The sequence below is a fragment of the Acomys minous genome (assembly GCF_964271855.1).
Source record: "Acomys minous genome assembly, chromosome: 2".
Classification (NCBI taxonomy): domain Eukaryota; kingdom Metazoa; phylum Chordata; class Mammalia; order Rodentia; family Muridae; genus Acomys; species Acomys minous.
Window position 1 is genome coordinate 120,675,719 of NC_140484.1, and position 19,942 is coordinate 120,695,660.

General features: G+C 40.6%; 2 protein-coding genes across 4 annotated transcripts in view; one reads left to right on the forward strand and one right to left on the reverse strand.

Moving 5' to 3' along the window:
• GRM5 (glutamate metabotropic receptor 5) overlaps positions 1–19,942 on the forward strand; it is an 879,135-nt gene that overhangs the window by 276,902 nt on the left and 582,291 nt on the right. The window lies entirely within an intron of this gene.
• TYR (tyrosinase) overlaps positions 1–19,942 on the reverse strand; it is a 127,744-nt gene that overhangs the window by 56,642 nt on the left and 51,160 nt on the right. Inside the window, exons 4-5 of one of the 3 annotated variants that reach the window (XM_084772162.1) lie at positions 19,014–19,195; positions 15,316–15,800 (exon numbers count right to left, since the gene is read on the reverse strand). The exons of 1 other annotated variant lie outside the window; for it this stretch is intronic. In XM_084772162.1, the coding sequence (XP_084628288.1) occupies positions 15,577–15,800; positions 19,014–19,195 (406 nt within the window). In that variant the 3' untranslated portion in view covers positions 15,316–15,576. Of the gene's footprint in view, positions 1–15,315; positions 15,801–19,013; positions 19,196–19,942 lie in introns of those variants that run through there. One more of the 3 variants, XM_084772163.1, reaches the window with a different exon arrangement.

The following is a 19,942-nucleotide window of genomic DNA, read 5'->3' on the forward strand; positions in this document are numbered from 1 at the left end:
TGTGAGAGGTAATTGGGAATTGTAGGACTCTGATTGCTGTGCTTTATGTACTGAGTCCAAGACTTTAGTTTTATTTAATTTGTGATAAGTTTATTTCATGTTGCTCAATTCTATTTGTTTCAAAAATGTAATACAAATATTTATGAAATTGAAATAAGTCAAGCCTAAGTAAATTTTAGGGCAAAACCCCACAACATTGTGCAATGTGTTCATTATGAAACCAGGATGAAATATTACATTTGATTATTGTCAGTTTTAGCTTACCTAAGAGTTGGCATAGCCCTATTTCACACTCCAGTAATCACTTCAGATTCCACCTCACCGAAAGCTCAATGTTTCAAATGTGTGCTTTATATAAACTAAAGTATAATAAAATAACTCCAAGGTTTGTTTGACATTTGGATAGGTGGGAAATAAGACATTTGCATCAGTTGTCTGGAAATTGATTTAGCTATCAGTTTGTTGAAGGCCAATATTTTCTCATGAGTATCTTGGTTCGGTTTTCTATGTTGGCTTTGAATTTCAAAAGATGCTGTAATCCACAGTTAGCTGGATGAGTAAACATGCTTTAGCATTCATAGATATGGTGACCATTAGGTCTTAAACTGTACCTCATATTGTGCACAGAGTAGGAATAGGAAGATTCCTTTTTTAAGCAGAATGAAGAGAGTTTTGCTCAAGTAAAGGATTTTACATTATTCACATTCCTAAATAAAGCTCTTTATATTACAGAATTATTCTTTATTTTTTACTTTAGATGCTACTCCTGAGTCAAATTAGAATCTGCTGTGTTCCAGTCTGCAGACCATATTTAATACTGATGACTGGATTGCAGGATTTAAGCAGGTTATTTCATTATATGGTACTAAATTTTTTTCAAACCAATTCCTACCCTGTAGCAATCCTTCAAAACATTTAATTTCCAAGAACCTGCTTCCCTGAAATAATGCCTTGCCCTTCTTTTCACAAAGCTGTCATACAATCTGTAATGAGCATTTCAGTAGGTCGAGTTCAAATGCATTTAGAAGACAAGAGCATCAGTTATGTGCATACATTCTTCATCCACATTATCTACTTTGTGTCAAAATGAGGTCGCGCGCACATGCATTAATAGCATTAGTGTTGTATAGCTGCCCAGTAGAAGAACACAAATGATAATTGGAAAAGTGGATTTGGACTGCTGTGTGTGTGCAAATCAAGGAGCTTTTGTTGCAACTCTCAAGACTGAAGATTAAAAGTTTCTCAAAATGCCGTTTTCTATTCACAGTGATTATTGTGTTTACAGTAATATATTTACTAAAGCCTCAAAGTACAAAAATGTGATAAAAGTAGTTTCTTCAGGCTTTCATTAATGCACTAAAGCCAAAACAAATTTAAGTTGCCTGTGTGCTTCTATGTGGCAGAGATCCTGGTGACATCTTACTGGTGAGTGTGTGATCCTTAGGAATGCGGACATGGACAGCAAAGAAGGGAAGCAAACCACAAGTGGTGTATGAAAGCTGTGCTATTATGACAGATGCCAAAGGTATTTACTCTCATCTTGACATAGCAATTTCTGAAATTAAAAACTCTGTTTATTCTGTCAAAGTTTAGGTGGGAAATTTAGAAACAAATTCATATGTCAAGATGCTTACTTCTCTGGGTGGGTTGGGTTTCTTTTATTATTGCTATTAGTAGCTGATTAATTTAGCTCTTAATGAGATATTTGTTGGAGATTCAAAATATCTTAAAGAGATGTTGGGAGTGAGTGTGGCTTTGGTTTTCTAAGACAGCTTAAGGTAGGATATCTAGAAATAAATCAAAACAACACAGGCTTTGTTAAGACTTAGAATTTGAAGTCCAATAGCCCTAACCTATAAATTTCATTTACCACTAACAGGATAATCAAAAGAGAGTGAAAGTATGAAAGTAGGCAGACCACTGTGAGTTCGAGGCCAGCTGGGTCTACAGCCAAGGCTACACAGGGAGACCCTGTTTGGGGGGTGGAAAAGTAACTTTTATTTGCCTGTTGTAATTGGAGGCTTACTGCTAAATGAGCTTACCCTTTCTAACTCTTTGTGAATTCCGACTGGCTGCTTCAACTCAGCTGTTCTGCCTCAAACTATTCTCTAAACTGACTGATTAAATCTGACTTCTCCTGACTCTTCACTGATTCGTTCTGCTTGGCCTCAAACTAATTCTGGCAATTTGTTCTAATCTTCTGGATCCATCTTTTTTTTCTGGATTGCACTGCATCTGCAAGAACATACAAAGGAACTCAACTCCACTGCACTGCACACACTCAATTGAACTGCACTGAACTCAGTTCCCCTCAACTGAGCTGACTGAACAGATCTGCCACAAACTGAACTGCACTGCCTGTCCAACTGCCAACTGACTAACCTCAACTCACCTCACCTCAACTCACCTCAACTCAACTCAACTCAACTCAACTCAACTCAACTCACCTCAACTACCTCTCCCTGAGCTCCCTTAAATCTTTTCTCCTTCTTGTGCTGTTCTCTGTGGGTATCCTATTCTGTCAAATCTTTCTCTTTCAGTTAGACATCATTATTTGGGATTAAAGGTGTGTAATAAGGGCATGTCTGTATTCCAGCCAGAGAGATTAAAGGTGTGTGCTGTGTCTGCATTCCCAGCTGGAAAACACAGACCTAGGTCTTTGGCTGTGATCTCTTGTAAGAATAGCCTTGTTGTTATATTAAAGTTCCTCTACATGTGAGCAAATGAAGATTCAGGAGCCACAGCAACAGCCTGGGATCTAGAGTAGTTATTAAAAGTATACAGTGACATGCCGGGTGTGCTGGCGCACGCCTTTAATCCCAGCACTCGGGAGGCAGAGGCAGGCGGATAGTTGTGAGTTCGAGGCCAGCCTGGTCTACAAAGCGAGTCTAGGACAGCCAAGGCTACATAGAGAAACCCTGTCTCGAAAAACCAAAAAAAAAAAAAAAAAGTATACAGTGACATCTCTTTTCAGTCAATGTCAACTTTCTTCTTTACATGTCCTCAGCTGTGATTTTTTTCAAACCTGTAAGACATCTTTTCTAGGATTCCAGGCCATATGCCACACTTGATAAGTACTTGTAGGAACCAGACCCAACTGGGCTGCCTGCTTGTCTTGCTGTTTCATGTCCTGTTTCTAGCAGCTTCCATGTCTGTGTTTATCTTGATTAGCTAGTCATGTTTACTGCTCTGAGAATGCGCCCCTCCCTTTCTCGAGACTTGTCCTCCTGTGTGCAATCACCTCTTGAGGGATTTCACCTGGGAGGAGGATTCCTGTTTTGCTGACTATAAGAAGGCTTTTTGGAACTCTGGGAGAAAGAAGAATAAACTGCTGTCGCGGCTGCTGCTCTCTTAGCATGAAGGACCCGCTGTGTTATTGTGTGTGTGTGTGTGTGTGTGTGTGTGTGTGTGTGTGTGTGTGCGCGCGCATGCGCGGGCGCATGAGTTAAATCCGCAGTCCCTTGCCCTCGACAAAGGCCTATTAAGTGTTCCAGGGACCGGCTGGCCATAAAAGATAGGGAGGATACACAAGGACAAATTCCGGAGAGAACCAGGTAACAGACATGATTGAGTGAGTAATGAGCCAAGACCCCTCATCTGATCTTATGGTGTTTGCCTAATCCCTCCTTGAGATCGGCACACAATGTTCCTGGTTTGAGTTTAACCAGACATTTTGTTAGCTCAGATAAACATCCACCCTCGGGTTCCGAGAGAAACAGGAACCAAGGACTGTTCCCATGAGATTAAGTCTGACCTTACCCCAGATCTGCTTACACAATTTGCTGATGTTCGAAACAACCAATCGTGTGTGGCCGCGCCAAAACTTCCCGCTCCCCCCAACCTTTGCCCATATAAACCCCAAGCCCCTGGGCTTCTGGGTTGACCCCTCTGTCTCCTACGTGAGATACATGTCCACCCAGAGCTCCACCAATAAACTGCCTCATGTGTTTACAGCAAGATGGTCATTTGTGTGTCTTTAGGTGCGTGCCATCCCAAGGCTTGAGTGAGGGTCTCCCTTCAGGGGTCTGTCATTTTGGGGGCTTACCCGGGATTTGCACGACCACCCAAGACCCCCAACAACCCCTTAAAGGTAGGTCTGGGTGAGTTTTGTGTGTCTGAGTTTGGTGCTGCAGATTCTGTGTCTTGGTTTCAGTTTCTGGCAGCTGCTGCTGTGGGCCATAAGGACCCAGCGGCTGCGGAGGCAGACGTGCTAGAGCCACAGGCTGCAACCCTGGGGGATACCCTAAGGGTGAAAGGGAGTCAGGACAGCCTGACTGTCTCTTTTCAGGATGAAGGAGACGGAGTGCTCCTTCTTCAAGGGAAGGTGCGAAAGCCTACCCCATCGGAACTTGCATTCGGTTGGTTGTACAAGTCCAGACGTGGACGAGTGTGCTTGGATGTGATAGTGTCTTGTGTGCTTATACTGTTTTTGTGCTTCTTGTTTTTTGAAATGGGACAGACTGTGACGACCCCTTTATCTTTGACTTTGGACCATTGGACGGATGTGAGGGCAAGAGGACATAATCTATCCGTAAAAGTTAAGAAAGGACCCTGGCAGACCTTTTGTGCCTCAGAATGGCCAACTGTCCATGTGGGTTGGCCACCTGAGGGGACTTTTGATTTACCTGCTATTAGAGCTGCCAGAGCAGTTATTTTTAAGGAAAGATCAGGGTCGCATCCAGACCAACAGCCTTACATCACCGTGTGGGAAGATTTGGCCCATTACCCACCCCCATGGGTCAAGCCCTTCATCCCACCTCGCCCACCAAGCTCCCGAGTCTTGGCGATGTGAGAAGGCATCGTGGAAGAAAAATCAAAACCACGACAGAGTGGAGGAAGCGAGCCCAGCACACCACTGGAACCCATCCCTAAAATATATCCTGACATAGCAGAACCCCCTGAACGGCCCATGCCCCTGTTCTCACCATATCCCTGAGTTCCCCAGCCGGCAGCCCCGACCTCAGCCCCGCCCCCGGCTTCCAGGGCCATGGGTGATAGACCCTCGGCGGGCACTAGGAGCTGCCATAGAGCAACCCCTGAGGGGCCTGATTCCATCATGGTTCTGCCCCTTAGGGCTGTCGGGCCGGCCCCGACAGGCCAAAAATATGAGTTACAACTCCTATAGGATTAACCTTTTTCTTCCTCTGATCTCTATAACTGGAAAACTAACCACCCACCTTTTTCAGAGAAGCCTACGGGACTTACAGGTCTGATTGAGTCCCTGATGTTCTCCCACCAACCCACATGGGATGACTGTCAGCAGCTTCTATAGGTTTTATTCACCACCGAGGAGAGAGAAAGAATTCTCCTCGAGGCTCAAAAGAATATCCGAGATGACGCTGGACACCCCGCCCAGACCCTGGCCAAAATAGATAAAGGATTCCCCCTGACTTGTCCTCAGTGGGACTACAACTAGGCAGAAGGTAGGGAACGGCTGTCCATTTACCGCCGGGCTCTGGTGGCAGGTCTCAGAGGGGCCGCGGAGGCCCACCAATTTGGTGAAGATAAGAGAAGTCATGCAGGGAGCGACTGAGCCCCCCTCGGTGTTTCTAGAGAGGCTCATGGAGGCTTACCAGAGATATACCTCTTTTGACCCTACATCAGAGGGACAGCGAGCCTCCGTAATCATGGCTTTCATTGGATAATCAGCACCTGATATTAGAAAGAAACTACAGTGCATTATCGCATTAAGGGATTGCAAGATTATACCATCAGGGATGTGGAAAAACAGGCTGAGAAAGTTTATCATAAAAAGGAGACAGAGGAAGAGAAACAGGAAAGAAAAAAGAAAGGGAGAGCTGAGGATGAAGAAAGAGAAAAGAAAGAAGGCAAGAGAAGAATCTGACGAGAATACTGGCTGCAGTGGTAGGAAAAGGAAGGCATCAGGGAACAGGCAGGCCTAGGCAGACAGGGAACCTGGGTGAAAACAGAAGGCAGGGGCCAAGGAGACCCAAAAAAGATTGAACGCTGCCGCCTGATCTCAAAGATGCCTTCTTCTGTCTGAGATTGCACCCTAGCAGCCAATCCCAGTTTGCCTTTGAGTGACAAGACCCGGAAAACGGAAGAACTGGACAGCTTACATGGACGAGATTGCCCAAGGGATTTAAAAACTCCCCCACCCTATTTGATGAAGTCCTACATCAGGACCTTGCCCCTTTCCATGCTAATAATCCCCAGGTGACTCTTCAACAGTATGTAGATGACCTCCTATTGGCTGCAGAGACCCATGAAGAATGTGAGCTTGGGACTCAGAAAATCCTGGCTGAGTTAGGTGAGTTGGGGTATCGGGCTTCTGCCAAGAAGGCACAACTGTGCCGGACTGAAGTGACATATCTGGGATACAACACCTTGAAAGATGAACAACGGTGGCTCACAGAAGCCAGTGAATCAGATCCCGACCCCAACCACCCCTCGCCAGGTAAGAGAATTCCTGGGGACCACAGGATTTTGCAGGCTTTGGATTCCCAGGTTCGCCACTCTGGCGGCCCCATTATACCCTCTAACAAGAGAAAGGGGGGAGTTCACTTGGACTAAGGAACACCAATTGGCTTTTGAGACCCTCAAAAAGACACTGCTACAAGCCCCTGCCCTAGCACTGTCTGATCTGAACAAGCCTTTTACTCTGTACATTGACGAGCAGAAGAGGGTTGCCAGGGGGGTCCTCACCCAAACTCTAGGACCCTGGAAGCGCCCAGTGGCCTATATGTCAAAAAAACTGGATCCTGTGGCCAGTGGGTGGCCCTCTTGTTTGCGGGCAATAGCAGCAACAGCTGTATTGGTAAAAGATGCCAATAAGTTAACCATGGGCCAAAATATGATGGTGGTGGCCTCCCATGCCCTCGAGAGTATTATCAGACAACCACCAGATCGATGGATGACCAACACCCGGATGACCCACTATCAGAGCTTGTTGCTGACAGAGTGGGTGACCTTCGCTCCGCCCACCATCCTTAACCCCGCCATCTTGCTACCCAAAGCTGGCGAGACCCCAGTACATCAATGTGAAGAGATACTAGCTGAAGAAACTGGGACTCAGTCAGACCTCACTGACCCGCCGTGGCCTGGGGCAAAAATTTGGTTCACTGATGGAAGTAGCTTCGTGGTAGAATGTAAGCAGAGGGCTGGGGCAGCAGAAACTAAGCTGAGAAATAACATCATTAACCAATGCCATGAATCAAATGGATCTAACAGGTATCTTTCACCCAAACAAAAAGGAATATACCTTCTGCTCTGCATCGCAAAGGAATTTTATTAAGCTGACGCACCAGGGTCCACCAACCTCCAAGGAGATGGAAGACCCCATCGTACAAAACTTTAGGGTTTAAATATCTTTTTTCAGAAACAGAGCATAGTGACAATGGTTAGTTAAAGAGTGCTAGGCTATCAATGGAGGGAGAGTGTCTAAGGTAGTAAATTATAAGTAGGGTGAGATAAGGGCAGTAAATTCCAGGAGCAGGGCAGAGATGGAGACTAGTGGACAATTTTTAACTTGCTCCTCTCAGTTAGCTGTTACTTTGTTTGCTCTCATTATCGGCCTACAATTCTTAACTTGCTTGCTTGACTGACAACGCGATTGTCATGGTGGCTGAGTCCAGGCCACCTAAAATCTTATATTTCCTTACCTAATAAAACACCATTTCCTTAGCTAATAATGTCACTGCTGAGTTCAGACCATCTAGAATCTTACAATATATTCTTGGCACTTTTACTGGTTATGAGTGTCTTCGTTATTAGCCACCAATGGTGGTAAGCATTATGCCTGGTATATAAACTAGGGTATTTAGAGGCGAATTTAACACCAGGGGTTGTGGTAAATGTCGGCAGTGGTGGTAAGGTTTACTGTTCCAAGAAATTGCTTCTTCCTTTAGTTGTATTACCATATCCTTCAGCTCATCTCACTCCATCTATTCCCCGATACTTACCTTACCTCAGAGGGCTGGCTATCCTCAGAGGAAACAAAGTGCATTTTTTCATCTACTAAATTACACTTGTGATAACTCCTAGTAACCAGCGCAGAAGGATCACCTAACCAAGGACAGTTTTATAACAACACATGACATGATAGTTTCCATGTGGCTGCTTATACAGGAACTTTCAGATTACTGTCACCACAAAGCAGGATGATTTTTTTTTCTATCTGTAATTATGTCTTTCTTGAATTAGCATCTTTATAGATCTATAAAATTCCAGGATTTTACTGTATAATGGTGTAGTTATTTTTACATGCTGAGACAAACTCTGAATTTAAAATCATACTAGCTAATGTAAAAATCTCTTTTTACCAATTTGAGCTATGGAAACTTGTACAATTAAATTATTTCCACTTGGGTTTTCTCCATCTCTGCCTGTCTCTGGCTCTCTTTTTCTCTCTGTCTCCATCTCTGACTCTGAGTGTGTGTGGTAATGTGTGTGTGTGTGTGTGTGTGTGTGTGTGTGTGTGTGTGTGTGTGTGTGTACATGCCAAGGAAGAATTCCCAGTGTCCTTCTTTATCATTTTCTATGTTATTCACTGTATACAGAGCTTTTCACTGAACCTGAAGCTACACAGATAGACACAATCTCTACTGATTTTATGTTTTGCCTTTATCACATTCCCCTCACAACACTAAAGTTACAGGTAAGTATGTGGCCATGCCAGCATCTGTACATAAATGCTAGAATCTAAATTCATGTTTTTATGCTTACACAGCAAGTGTTCTTATCCACTGAGCTTTGCAAAATACTTGATCTCAATGTAGTCCATGAGGCTGTGAAGTGTAAAACTCTGTCTGGGGATCCCATTGTGATTCCTGAGCTTGAACTGTAAACCCCTGTTTCTTGTGGCTAAACTCTAACACACCTTTAACTCAACAACTTTCTGTCTATTGTAAACAGGTGACTAAGGCGTGGTTCAGCCAGCCCTACACACGTTTAATCCAAGAGCTATCTGTATACAGGATTTAATAAAGTTAACCCTACATCAAGAGGTGGACCAAGAAACCAGCTGACATGGATTAAAGAGTAGGAGGGACTTTGACTTGAGGGGTATTTAAGACAGCTGTAGAGGTAGAAGGCGTCTTTGGCACTTTTGCTCTTTAGCTCGGGATTTTAGCTTAGCTCTCTAGATGTTGATCTCATCAGCAACTTGGCCTTTGACTTTTTTGGGCCTTGGGGTTTTGGACTTTTCCCCCCCGGGGCTGTCAGCTGAACTAGTGAGCCTTTTGGGCCTTCTCCACTGGGACCTGAGTGCATAGGAAATTCAGCTGTGTGCTTTCTCTGCCTCCCTGAGCTAGCAGGTTTTCACACCAGCATCTGGCCCCTGAGTCTAATGGTAAAGGAGAATGATCTGGGACTTTCAAATAAAACAACTGAGCTGTCTCCCAAGCTCAATACCTTCTGCTATCCATGGAATGATGGTATATAAGCAAACAAATGTGAGATTTTTCTGACACATAAAATAAGTAAGCAGTGTTCTTAGTAATGATGGTAATTATAGTAAAATAATCAAAGACATGTATGGAAGCAATACGGATTCATGTGGATAAATGGATTGAGCTAGAAATGATCATAATGAGTGAGTTAACCCAGAAGCAGAAAGACTCAAATGGTATATACTCACTTACATCTGCATATTAGCCCAATGGGCATGTCCCACGAAAGCCTTCACTTATCAGGAAACTGAGACAGAGGGGAGGACATTCTAGTGGGACTCTAGATGAGAGAAGCATGGGAGAAAGGCAAAGTAGAAGGATCCAGAGGGTCCTAGAAGCCTACAAGTAGATTTGGCAGATTTGGGCACAGGGGTCCAGCTCAAACTAAGGCACCAGCCAAGGACAATACAGGCGGTAAACCTTAAACCCCTACCCAGATCTAGACAATGGACAGAACACTCTCCACAGTAGAGTGGAGAGTGGGATATGACTTTCTCACATACTCTGGTGCCTCACCTTTGACCATGTCCCCTGGAGGGGGAGACCTGGTGGCACTCAGAGGAAAGACAGCAGGTTACCGAGAAGAGACTTGATACCCTATGAACATATACAGGGGGAGGTAATCCCCCTCAGGAACAGTCATAGGGGAGGGGAATAAGGGGAAAATGGGAGGGAGGGAAGAATGGGAGGATACAAGGGATGGGATAACCATTGAGATGTAACAAGAATAAATTAATAAAGGAGAAAAAAATGAAAAAAAAAAGAACTAAAGTCATTGAGGCTTGAATTAAAAGTTGTGATAGAACCATTTTAATGTTACTTTTCTTTTTTACTTTTAGAATATCATTGTTATCAAGCTTCTTCCCTCACTAAAATAAAATGATATATGAATACCCAATGTTCATAGGACAAGCAGAAATTATATAAAGCAGTACTTCGAAGGTTGTTATAAATAATTAAAATTATTCTGTTATAATTGTTAAAGAAAAAATTAATCCAATCTAAAAAAAAAGTCTTAGACTACAGATAAATGTTTTTTTCCATCTTATGATCCTATTTGCTAAACTTTGTTTTAAAATATTGCTCTGAGGTCATTATATTTCCATCATAATTTCATCAGTAATTATATATGTATTTCATAAGTAATTGCTTATGACCTCCATTGCATTTATTCATATATACCTTCGAAGTAGGATCTTATGATTCTTTGTATTTCTTCAGTGTCTGTTGTTATGTCTCCCTTTTCATTTCTGATTTTGTTGATTTGGATACTGTCTCTCTGCCTTTTAGTTAGTTTGGCTAACAGTTTGTCTATCTTGTTGATTTTCTCAAAGAACCAGCTCTTGGTTTGTTGATTCTTTGGACTGCTGTCTTAGCTTCTAATTTATTAATTTCAGCCCTGAATTTGACGTCTACTCCTCTTGGGTGTTTGTGCTTCTTTTTTTCCCTAAGGCTTCCAGCTGTGTCGTTAAGTTGTTTATGTGGGATGTTTCCAATTTCTTTTTAAAGGCACTTAGTGCTATGAATTTTCCTCTTAGCACTGCTCTCAATGTATCCCACAAATTTGGGTATGTTGTTTCTTCATTTTCATTGAATTTCAGGAAGTCCTTAATTTCTTTCTTTATTTCTTCCCTGACTCAGGTGTCATTAAACAGAGAGTTGTTTAGCTTCCATGTTTTTGTTATTTCTGTTGTTGTTGAAGTGCAGCCTGAGACCATGGTGATCTGATAGGATACAAGGTATTATTTCAATCCTCTTCTATCTGTTGAGGCTTGCTTTGTGACCTACAAAGTGATCAATTTTGGAGAAGGTTCCATGGGTGCAGAGAAGAATGTATATTCTATCTTGTTTGGGTGAAAGGTTCTGTAGATATCTGTTAGGTCCATTTGATTCATGGCATTGGTTAATGATGTTATTTCTCGGCTTAGTTTCTGTTTCAATGACCTATCCTTTATTGAGAATGGGGTATTGAAGTCTCCCGCTATTATTGTGTGGGGATCGATGTGTGGTTTAAGCTTCATTAATAGACCTTTTACAAATGTGGGTGCCCTTGTATTGGGAGCATATATGTTCAGAATTGTGATGTCATCTTGGTTGACTTTACCTTTGATGAGTATGAAGTGTCCTTCCTCATCCCTTTTGATTAATTTTGGTTGAAAGTCTATTTTATTAGATATTAAAATGGCTATGTCTGCTTGCTTCTTATGACCATCTGCTTGGAATATTTTTTCCAGCCTTTTACCTTGAGGTAATGTCTATCTTTTTGGATAGATTCACCCATTGTCTCATGATTTCCCTAGGCCTGAAGCGCTGATGCTTCAGTGGTCTGGATGTCAGGAGGCTAGCCCTGTAGTTTGGGTCTCTCACAGCCAGTGATCCCCAGCTCCCCTGTACTGTTTGTTCTGTAATCATCCTGGGTCTCTGAATGGGCGTTGGGTCAGGCCAAAGTGTCCACAGCCTTCTGGGTCCCCTTGTAAACTGGAGCTCTCCAAGAACTGAAGCAGGTCAGGTGGAAGGGGTCTAATGGCCACTCTACTCCCTGTCTCCCTGAGATTACCTTAGTCCTGGAGCTTTGATGTTCCACTGGTCTGTTGTTCCCAGTAGTGTTTCAGGACCCAGACTGCTTGCAGAGTCCAGGTTAGTGTCACAGGACCCAAACTGCACACACACAGACTGAGTCCAGTTCTTATCTCTGGACCTAAATGGGTCTCGGGACCCAAACAGGTTTCTGGGCCTAATCCACACACTTAGTCCAATTAGTGCTGAGTCCAACCAGGGTCTCGGGCCCAAACTACACACTGAGCTTGCTAGTTCAGGTAGAGTCTCAGGGACCGAACTGCCTGCCAAGCTCAGGCCAGCACTCTGGGCCCAAAACGCCCGCTGAGCTCAGCTGGAGTCTTAGGGGCCAAACTGTCCACCAAGCTCAGCCAGGGACTCTGGACCCAAACTGCATGATGAATTCAGGTAGTGACTCAGGGGTCAAATCGCGCAGAGCTCAGCTAGGGTCTCAGGGGCCGAACCACACTCCGAGTCCAATTTGGGTCTCAGGGTAGGAGCCGCACAACAAGTTGAGCTAGGGTCACAGGGCCCAAATCTTGCATAGAGTCCCCACTCCTACAGCAATTTCCACCGGTTACCATGCCAGTCACCTCTGCAGGAGGGTTCCCAGCTGCAAACCTCAGCCAATGTCGCTACCGCTCTGGTCCAAGAAAGTCCATGCTCCTCCCATGTGCAAGGCTACACAGGTTTTCTGTATTTTGGTCCTTTCGAACTGTGGAGTATTCCCACTGTAGTGGGGTGGGGAGCTTGGTGTTCTTGGTTCAGAATTCTGTCAATTCCCTGAATCATTTACTGGAGCTTCTAAACACGGTCCACGCTGCTGGCCACCATCTTGGATCTCTCTGAGAATGCATATATTTTAAATCAAGCAGAAAGCAAATGAAAGTGATTACCATGAATTTTGAAGACATTCTTTAGAAGGCATATTGAAATTTAAACTCAAAGTTGGCAATTAAACAACTAATATAAGCTTTGAGCCTACTAATATAAATGGCTAACAATAAATTCACATTCATTCTAACGACAGAGGATAGTTCTACATGAGCTTTCATTTCAACCCATATGCTTTTTGTTCAATTATGTTTTGTGGATATGTTATTCATTCTTTGATGATTTGATGCAATGTATGTTTACTTTCCATTGACCATTGTTGCCTTCTCAGATCCATGTGCTCATTTTCTTTTTAAATTTAATAACATGCTGACTCTAGTTTATGTTGTACATATGCTAAGGAGTTTATTTCCTTCTACTTGAGCAAGATAGATCTACCAGAATCTATATTCCTAAAGAAAACTGACTCTTCCTCATGCAGTAGCCATCACCTGCCCATAGACCATTGGTCAGCAGCTGGGGCTAAGGAATCTCTTTATAATCCTGCTAGAATGTTGCTATTTCCAAAAAAAAAAAAAAAAAAAAAAAAAAAAAAAAAAAAAAAAAAAGGACTCAAAATAATAAATCTGAAGTACATAGAATTTAAATAGAATGTAAAGATAATAACTAGTAAATCTGAAGTACATAGAATTTAAATAGAACTTAAAAATATTTGTTGTTCATATGTAGTTTTCAACAACTAAATAATTTGAAAGCCTTGGTGGCTTTAATAGCCCGTTTTTAATTTACATGATATTATGCAAACTGCCAAATGCTTTTGGAAATAAGCAATATAAACTTATAAAACTGCCTCCTTTTTAATTGCATCTCAAGACCTCAGTTTAATTGAAGGAAAAGAACCTCATTCTACTGACATGCCCTCAAAATAGCACAGACTCACAATAGAGTCCCCAGAGAGGCCTCTTTTTTTTTTTTTTACAAAGCAACTGTTCTCATAAATGAAAGCTTATAAAGATATTGAAAAACCATTGAACATCAATGAATGACCCATGCTCATTGTCAACCAGCTAGAGACACTGGTTAAAATGACTTGTATCCATCACAGATTCATTTCTACAGATAGATAATTGCATGTTGGATTTGCTGGAAAAGATGGTATTTTTTTTAAAACATAAACTCCAAAGAGGGAAAATGCCAGTTATTTTTTCTCTTTATAGCAAAATGATGTAACAATAGAACAATTGATGATAGAAAATGAATCAGTTCATAAAAGCCACACAATAAGTAAGGCTAAAATATACAGAGTTGATTAGAATTTAATGAAACTATAGGTATCTTGAAATTTTGGTGCTGTAATGAGATTCAATATGGAATCAAAAAGGTGTTACCTTTTATCAAAGGTGTGACCAGTATACAAATAGATGCCTTGACCCTCTAAAAATAAAAAAACAAAAAACAAACAAACAAAAAACAATAATCTATGTTGGCATGCAATATCAAAGGAGGCAATTGTATTGTGATAAAGGAGAAAACTGAGTTCATAAAGATCCCTGTCATTTGTTGGATAGATTTTTACATAAATACTTGTAGAAGAGTGTAAGAGAATGCTGGCATAGTTTACGAAAGGCCCTGGGTTGATGTTTAGTACTGCAAAGAAAAGCAAATAAGCTTTGTAAAAGTGATTAGAAAGTCTCTGAGGGCTAAGAATTTGCTTTCTGAGCAAACTTTAATGAGACATCCAAGAGCAACTGTCTCAAAGATGACCCATACCAATGTGCCCTGAGACTCACCTACACCAATATGGCCTGAGACGGAATGCATCCCTGGCACTGTTTGATGCAGGTGGTTTTTCTCATTTCTGTTTCCATTTCTTTGGTCCTTGCTCTTGATCATTTCATATTTCAGTCACACTGACAACAAGTTTCAGATGCTACTGTAACCATCCATTTTGATTTATTTTCTGGCTATGGGTAAAGTTCTAGTAAAAATCTCTAGTAACTGTCCATTCCTGCCTGAGGCCACCATTGTATTAGGGAGTACATGTCCATCTCTTGCCTGATTTTTTTCCAACAGGTACAGAATTTATATAAGATGGTATAATTATGACAACTAATGAAAGCTAGTGGATAATGATCTTCTATAACTGATTTAGTAATTATTTCTAATTCTTCATCAGAAATAAGTAAGCCTTTCTATCTATTCCAGACTTTTAACATTGTCTGAATCAGATCACACACACACACACACACACACACACACACACACACACACACACACACAGAGAGAGAGAGAGAGAGAGAGAGAGAGAGAGAGAGAGAGAGAGAGACAGAGAGACAGAGGAGAAAGAGATAGAATGACAGACTGAGGGAGGAGGGCAGGAGAGGAAAGAAGAGAGGAAGAGAGAGAAGAGATTTTTATTTTATTTGAAATTCAAAATGAGCTAAGGAAAAAGGAAAACAGTGTGCCTCAAGATCATAGGCATCAATTTGTACAGTTACCATATATTTTTATTTTAAACAAGCAAGAGGCATTAATCAAACCAACCCAATTAGTTGTAAGATTCATTTTATTCAGAAACAAGTAAGAGTTATTTTTCTCTTTAGCAAATACCAGTCTTTCCTTGGAAACTAGGGCTTGGGTAAAATCATGGGTCGGAACAAAAACAGTAAAACAAACAGCTAAGGTCTGTGTTTTTTATGAGATTAAAATTGCACAAACAATGGAAACAGGTAGAGCGAGGTCAGATCTTCGGCTCCTTCTCTGTTTCCATGTCTGCTCATAGATGGCTCTGATACAGCAAGCTGTGGTAGTCATCTTTGCCCAAGAGGAGTGGCTGCCTTTCCTCCTGGGGCTGCTTCTTTTTCTGACACAGCTGACTGCTGAGTTTGACCATAAGGGCGGCAACAATCGCTCCCACCAGTGCTGCCCCGAGGAGCCACGGCCAGATCCGAGTGGCTTGTTCCAAGTAGGGCTCTATATAGTTTCTGTAAAAGCCTGGCTCTGAAATAGAAAGAGATCATGCTGACATCATGGATGTCACCGTCACCATTAGCAGCTTTTTAGCATGCTACTTTGGGGTGAGATACTTGCTTTTAAATGGCAGCTCTTTTGTTTATTAAATAGAAGTGCTTGGGAGAAGTTAACCTTCTTTGGAAGAAAGAAAAACATTTCTATGCTATTGGGATCTCTTGAAACGTCTATATAACTCTTGGTGTGTAGTATTGTTAGGTATTACACTTAGAACTCCTTTTGGTGATAGCCTAACAGTTCTGCTGGTTTATGAAACACAGTTAAATTATTAAATGCTGAGGCATTTGTACAATCTATGCTTTTGCAGAGATCTCAGCGTTTAGTTATTATGTGTGTATGTGTGTGTGTGTGTGTGTGTGTGTGTGTGTGTGTGTGTGTACATGTATGTGGGAATATGTTTGCAGATGCCAACTGAGCCAGAAGAGGCTGTAAGAATCCCTCGAACTGAAGCCACAAGCAGTTGGTTATGAGCTGCCCATGTTGCGCTAGGATTGGAACTTGTAAAAAGAGCAGCCTCTCTTAACTGTTGAAACGTCTCTCAAGCCCCACAACGTTTAGTCTACAAACAACAGATTTTAGCCAAGAGTATTTTTGAAATAATTTCGAGTAAAGAAACCTTTTGATCATCTATAGGTACTTCAAAATTCACAAGGAATTGGGTTGAGATTAGAAGAATTGTGACTTCTGCCACCCATAAATAATTTGCTATCCCTTGAATCATCAACTTCAGATAACCTAAAATACATATTTTGAAAGCAATGTGCTTGTTGGATTCCTCTGCACTTTTCCAAAAAAATTTCTAAAGGTCAAATTGGCCCTTTAGTATCATGTTTTGTTTTGCTTTTTGTTTATTTTTTTTTTTTAAGACAGAGTTTCTCTGTTCTGGAACTTGCTTTGTAGATCAGGCTGCCCTTGAACTCTCATAGACCCACCTGCTTCTGCCTCCCAACTTTTGGGATTAAGGGCTGTGCCACCACCACCTGGCAACATGTATTTATTTTCTATACAGTCTAAGAAGCCCTAAACATCTAAATGTTACAGGTCTAGCATTTCTTTTACTATTACAAGAAAACATTGTATTTGAGTTACTACTGATATATCTAAATTCTGTATTATACTGACTTTTTGAAGACCCAAACTATAAAATACTCCTGCAATTTGGTAGAATGCTTAAAATTCATGACATAATTAAATGTTTACTCAATGACTGAATGTAGTATTGAGTTAAAAAAAGATAGGAAGTAAATATTAGTTTTATTTGGAGAGATATAAATGAATATTAATAAAAACAAATTATAAATTAGCCATTGTTTACTATGTTTTGAGGTAAATTTTTTGATGTTTCATAGCTTAAAATCTTCAAGAGAATACTATAATATCCTTTTTCTTAACTCAGTATATACTTTATTTGCCTATTTCCATGAGATTTTTCTTCAAATTTTAATGAAGAATAAACTGATTTAGGTAAGACACCTAGACAATTCCCCAGTCATAAGATGCCCACAATTTGTGTTAGCTTCTATGAAATATCTCAGTCTTCTCAATGTCATTTTCGTAGTTCGTGTTACACAACAGAAGGGTAAAATATTTCAGAAATAGTAGTTGTCTTTATTTCTTTGGTCTTACTCTTTCATGTTAGAATATTTTCTGTCCCTTTATCATCTGCCTACCAATCCTTCAAACATTGTCAAAGTTGAACTATGTACAAATCACTGCTTCCCTATTTATACTCTTGAAGGATTTTGCTGTTGAGTCTTTGTGCTTCCTTGCACAATCTGTTGGATTTCTACATTGTATGTGCTTCTCACTGTAATTCAAGCTACATTAGTCATTTCAGTGGAACTAAAGTTGATCATAAGAACTAGGAGGTAGTGAAGTTCACAGATTTGTCCCTTTTCCTTATCTATGAGCTTATTCATGCTTCCTTAATTATTAAAAATGTATCAAAAATAATGATTCTTGACCATCTCCTAGATATAAGCCATTTGTAGTTTTACATTGTAGTTTTCTAGCCTCTATATTACAGTGAAAGCTTAATGTGCTAATCATAGGTTCAAAATCTGCTTTCTCCATGTATTGCTATTTATAATTTAAGACATTACTTCAATTCCTTAAGACTGATATTCTCATCTTGTATAGAAAATACTTAACTAGTGAATAATAAATTAAATGATGTGTGTAGCTATAGTTGAAATATAAAGGGCTCACCTCTACCCCCTATATACCTAAAGACTGATATGTAAAGGACTTAGCTGGCTAATTGATGGACTCTAAATATGATGGCATAATTAGGAGGTGTTTAAAAGCAATAGGTGAGACCTGAGTGGAGGAACTGAGTCAGGGGAAGTTTGCTGTTGAAGGATACATCATCGATGTGACTCCTTTGCCCCTACTACACACTCCTGCTATGGTGATATTTAGACCTTGCCTTGGAATCAAAGCAACAGAACCTGTCAATCATGGTCTGAAACCACAAGAAAAAATATTTCTTTAAGTTTTCTTTCTCAGTCATTTGTCATTGGAACAAACAGGTAGACTCCAATAGTATGTAGTTTCTGCATGGAATAGGCTTTCATTACTACCTGTTCCTTGTTTGTGAAGATGATATTAAGGTAATCCTACATAGGAAGACGAAGGTGCTGAGCTAATACAAGTCCTATGGCTTTACACTATGCTTTTAGCCAAAGGCATAATAATTAACACTATAAAAGTATTATGAAGCCCATTATTAAGTAGTATTGAAAGTTTCGATTTTTGTACTGGTTTTCTAAGCCAACAGTCTCTCCCAGTGGTAGACCAAAATCTGTTTCCTACATATCATATTGCACGCACTAAATTCTTTTAGCATGGTTCAGAGTAATTCAATGGGTTATTTCTGATCTAAATATATAACATGACTGAAATGTGATTCCAAGAATTGAAACATATTCCCTAGGTCATAAAATAGTTAGCTTATAGAATCCAAACTTATATCCTTTAATAGTTTACCTATACAAAATGCCCTACAGTAAATGGAGCAGATATAAATTATGAATCCTTGGACTAGAGTTTATATGATGATAAACTGGAATAATATAGACTCTATAAAAGTTTTTTAAAATTGTATATATAAAAGATATTTTTTACTAAAAGAGCTTGGCCATGTAAGATCCCACAGTTTATCTGAAGTCAACTGAACCTTACCTGGCTCTTGTAGGTAGCTGTAATCATAGCCTAGATCCTTGGATGAAATGAAAAAATCACCATTTCTGTAGAGCGGTATGAAAGGAACCATGTAGGACTCCCTGTTATGGCCGATGGGTGCATTGGCTTCTGGGTAAACCTCTAGAAGAGGGTGGTGTCTTCGGAGCCATTGTTCAAAAATACTATAGAAGGAAGGGTTACTCAGACTAAGGAACATTTTAATTATAAGATGAAAAATTTAACTTTTAAGAAGACAGTTATTGATACCACAAGACATGACAAATGCTGACTATCCTTAAACTCTAGCACATTACTATTTCATGTCCTGAAGAGGGTCACTCATCAGAAACACGGTAAGTATGAAGATAACATCATATTTTTCCCTATAAAAATAATTAAACTTCTAAAACTAGCCTAGAGCCTTCAGAGTGCAACTTTGGATTGTGTGAAATTTGGTCATAGTCATAAATTAAATATAAGTTTTTACAAATGCAAAGAGAGGCAAAAGAAAAAAAAGATGAAAGTAAAATGACAAAGCACTAAAACATTTTCACATTTTGTTTGTGGTATGTATCAGTTATTTCAACCTTTGTCTTATATTTGGGAAAGGTCCTGTCTTTTGAGGCAGAGCCTACCTTCAATGATGCAGCTTCACCCAAAGCTCTTATGTGACCACAAGGTCATTATACAGGCAATAAGACAGAACAATCCCAGGAATAGGAAATGGTGACACAAAGAAACAAGGATAATGGAAAGCCATCTTAGAGTGAGCAAAGACAATCTTTGACACAGAATTGGGTTTGAATGGACAGAAAATCCCACTGTTTTGTTCTCTAGCATGGATGCTCAGGAGTTTGTGGATGTTGCCCCTGTTATTATCTGCCCCTGAATTTATTTCACAACAGTTTTGTGAGCTATCTAAAATCCTT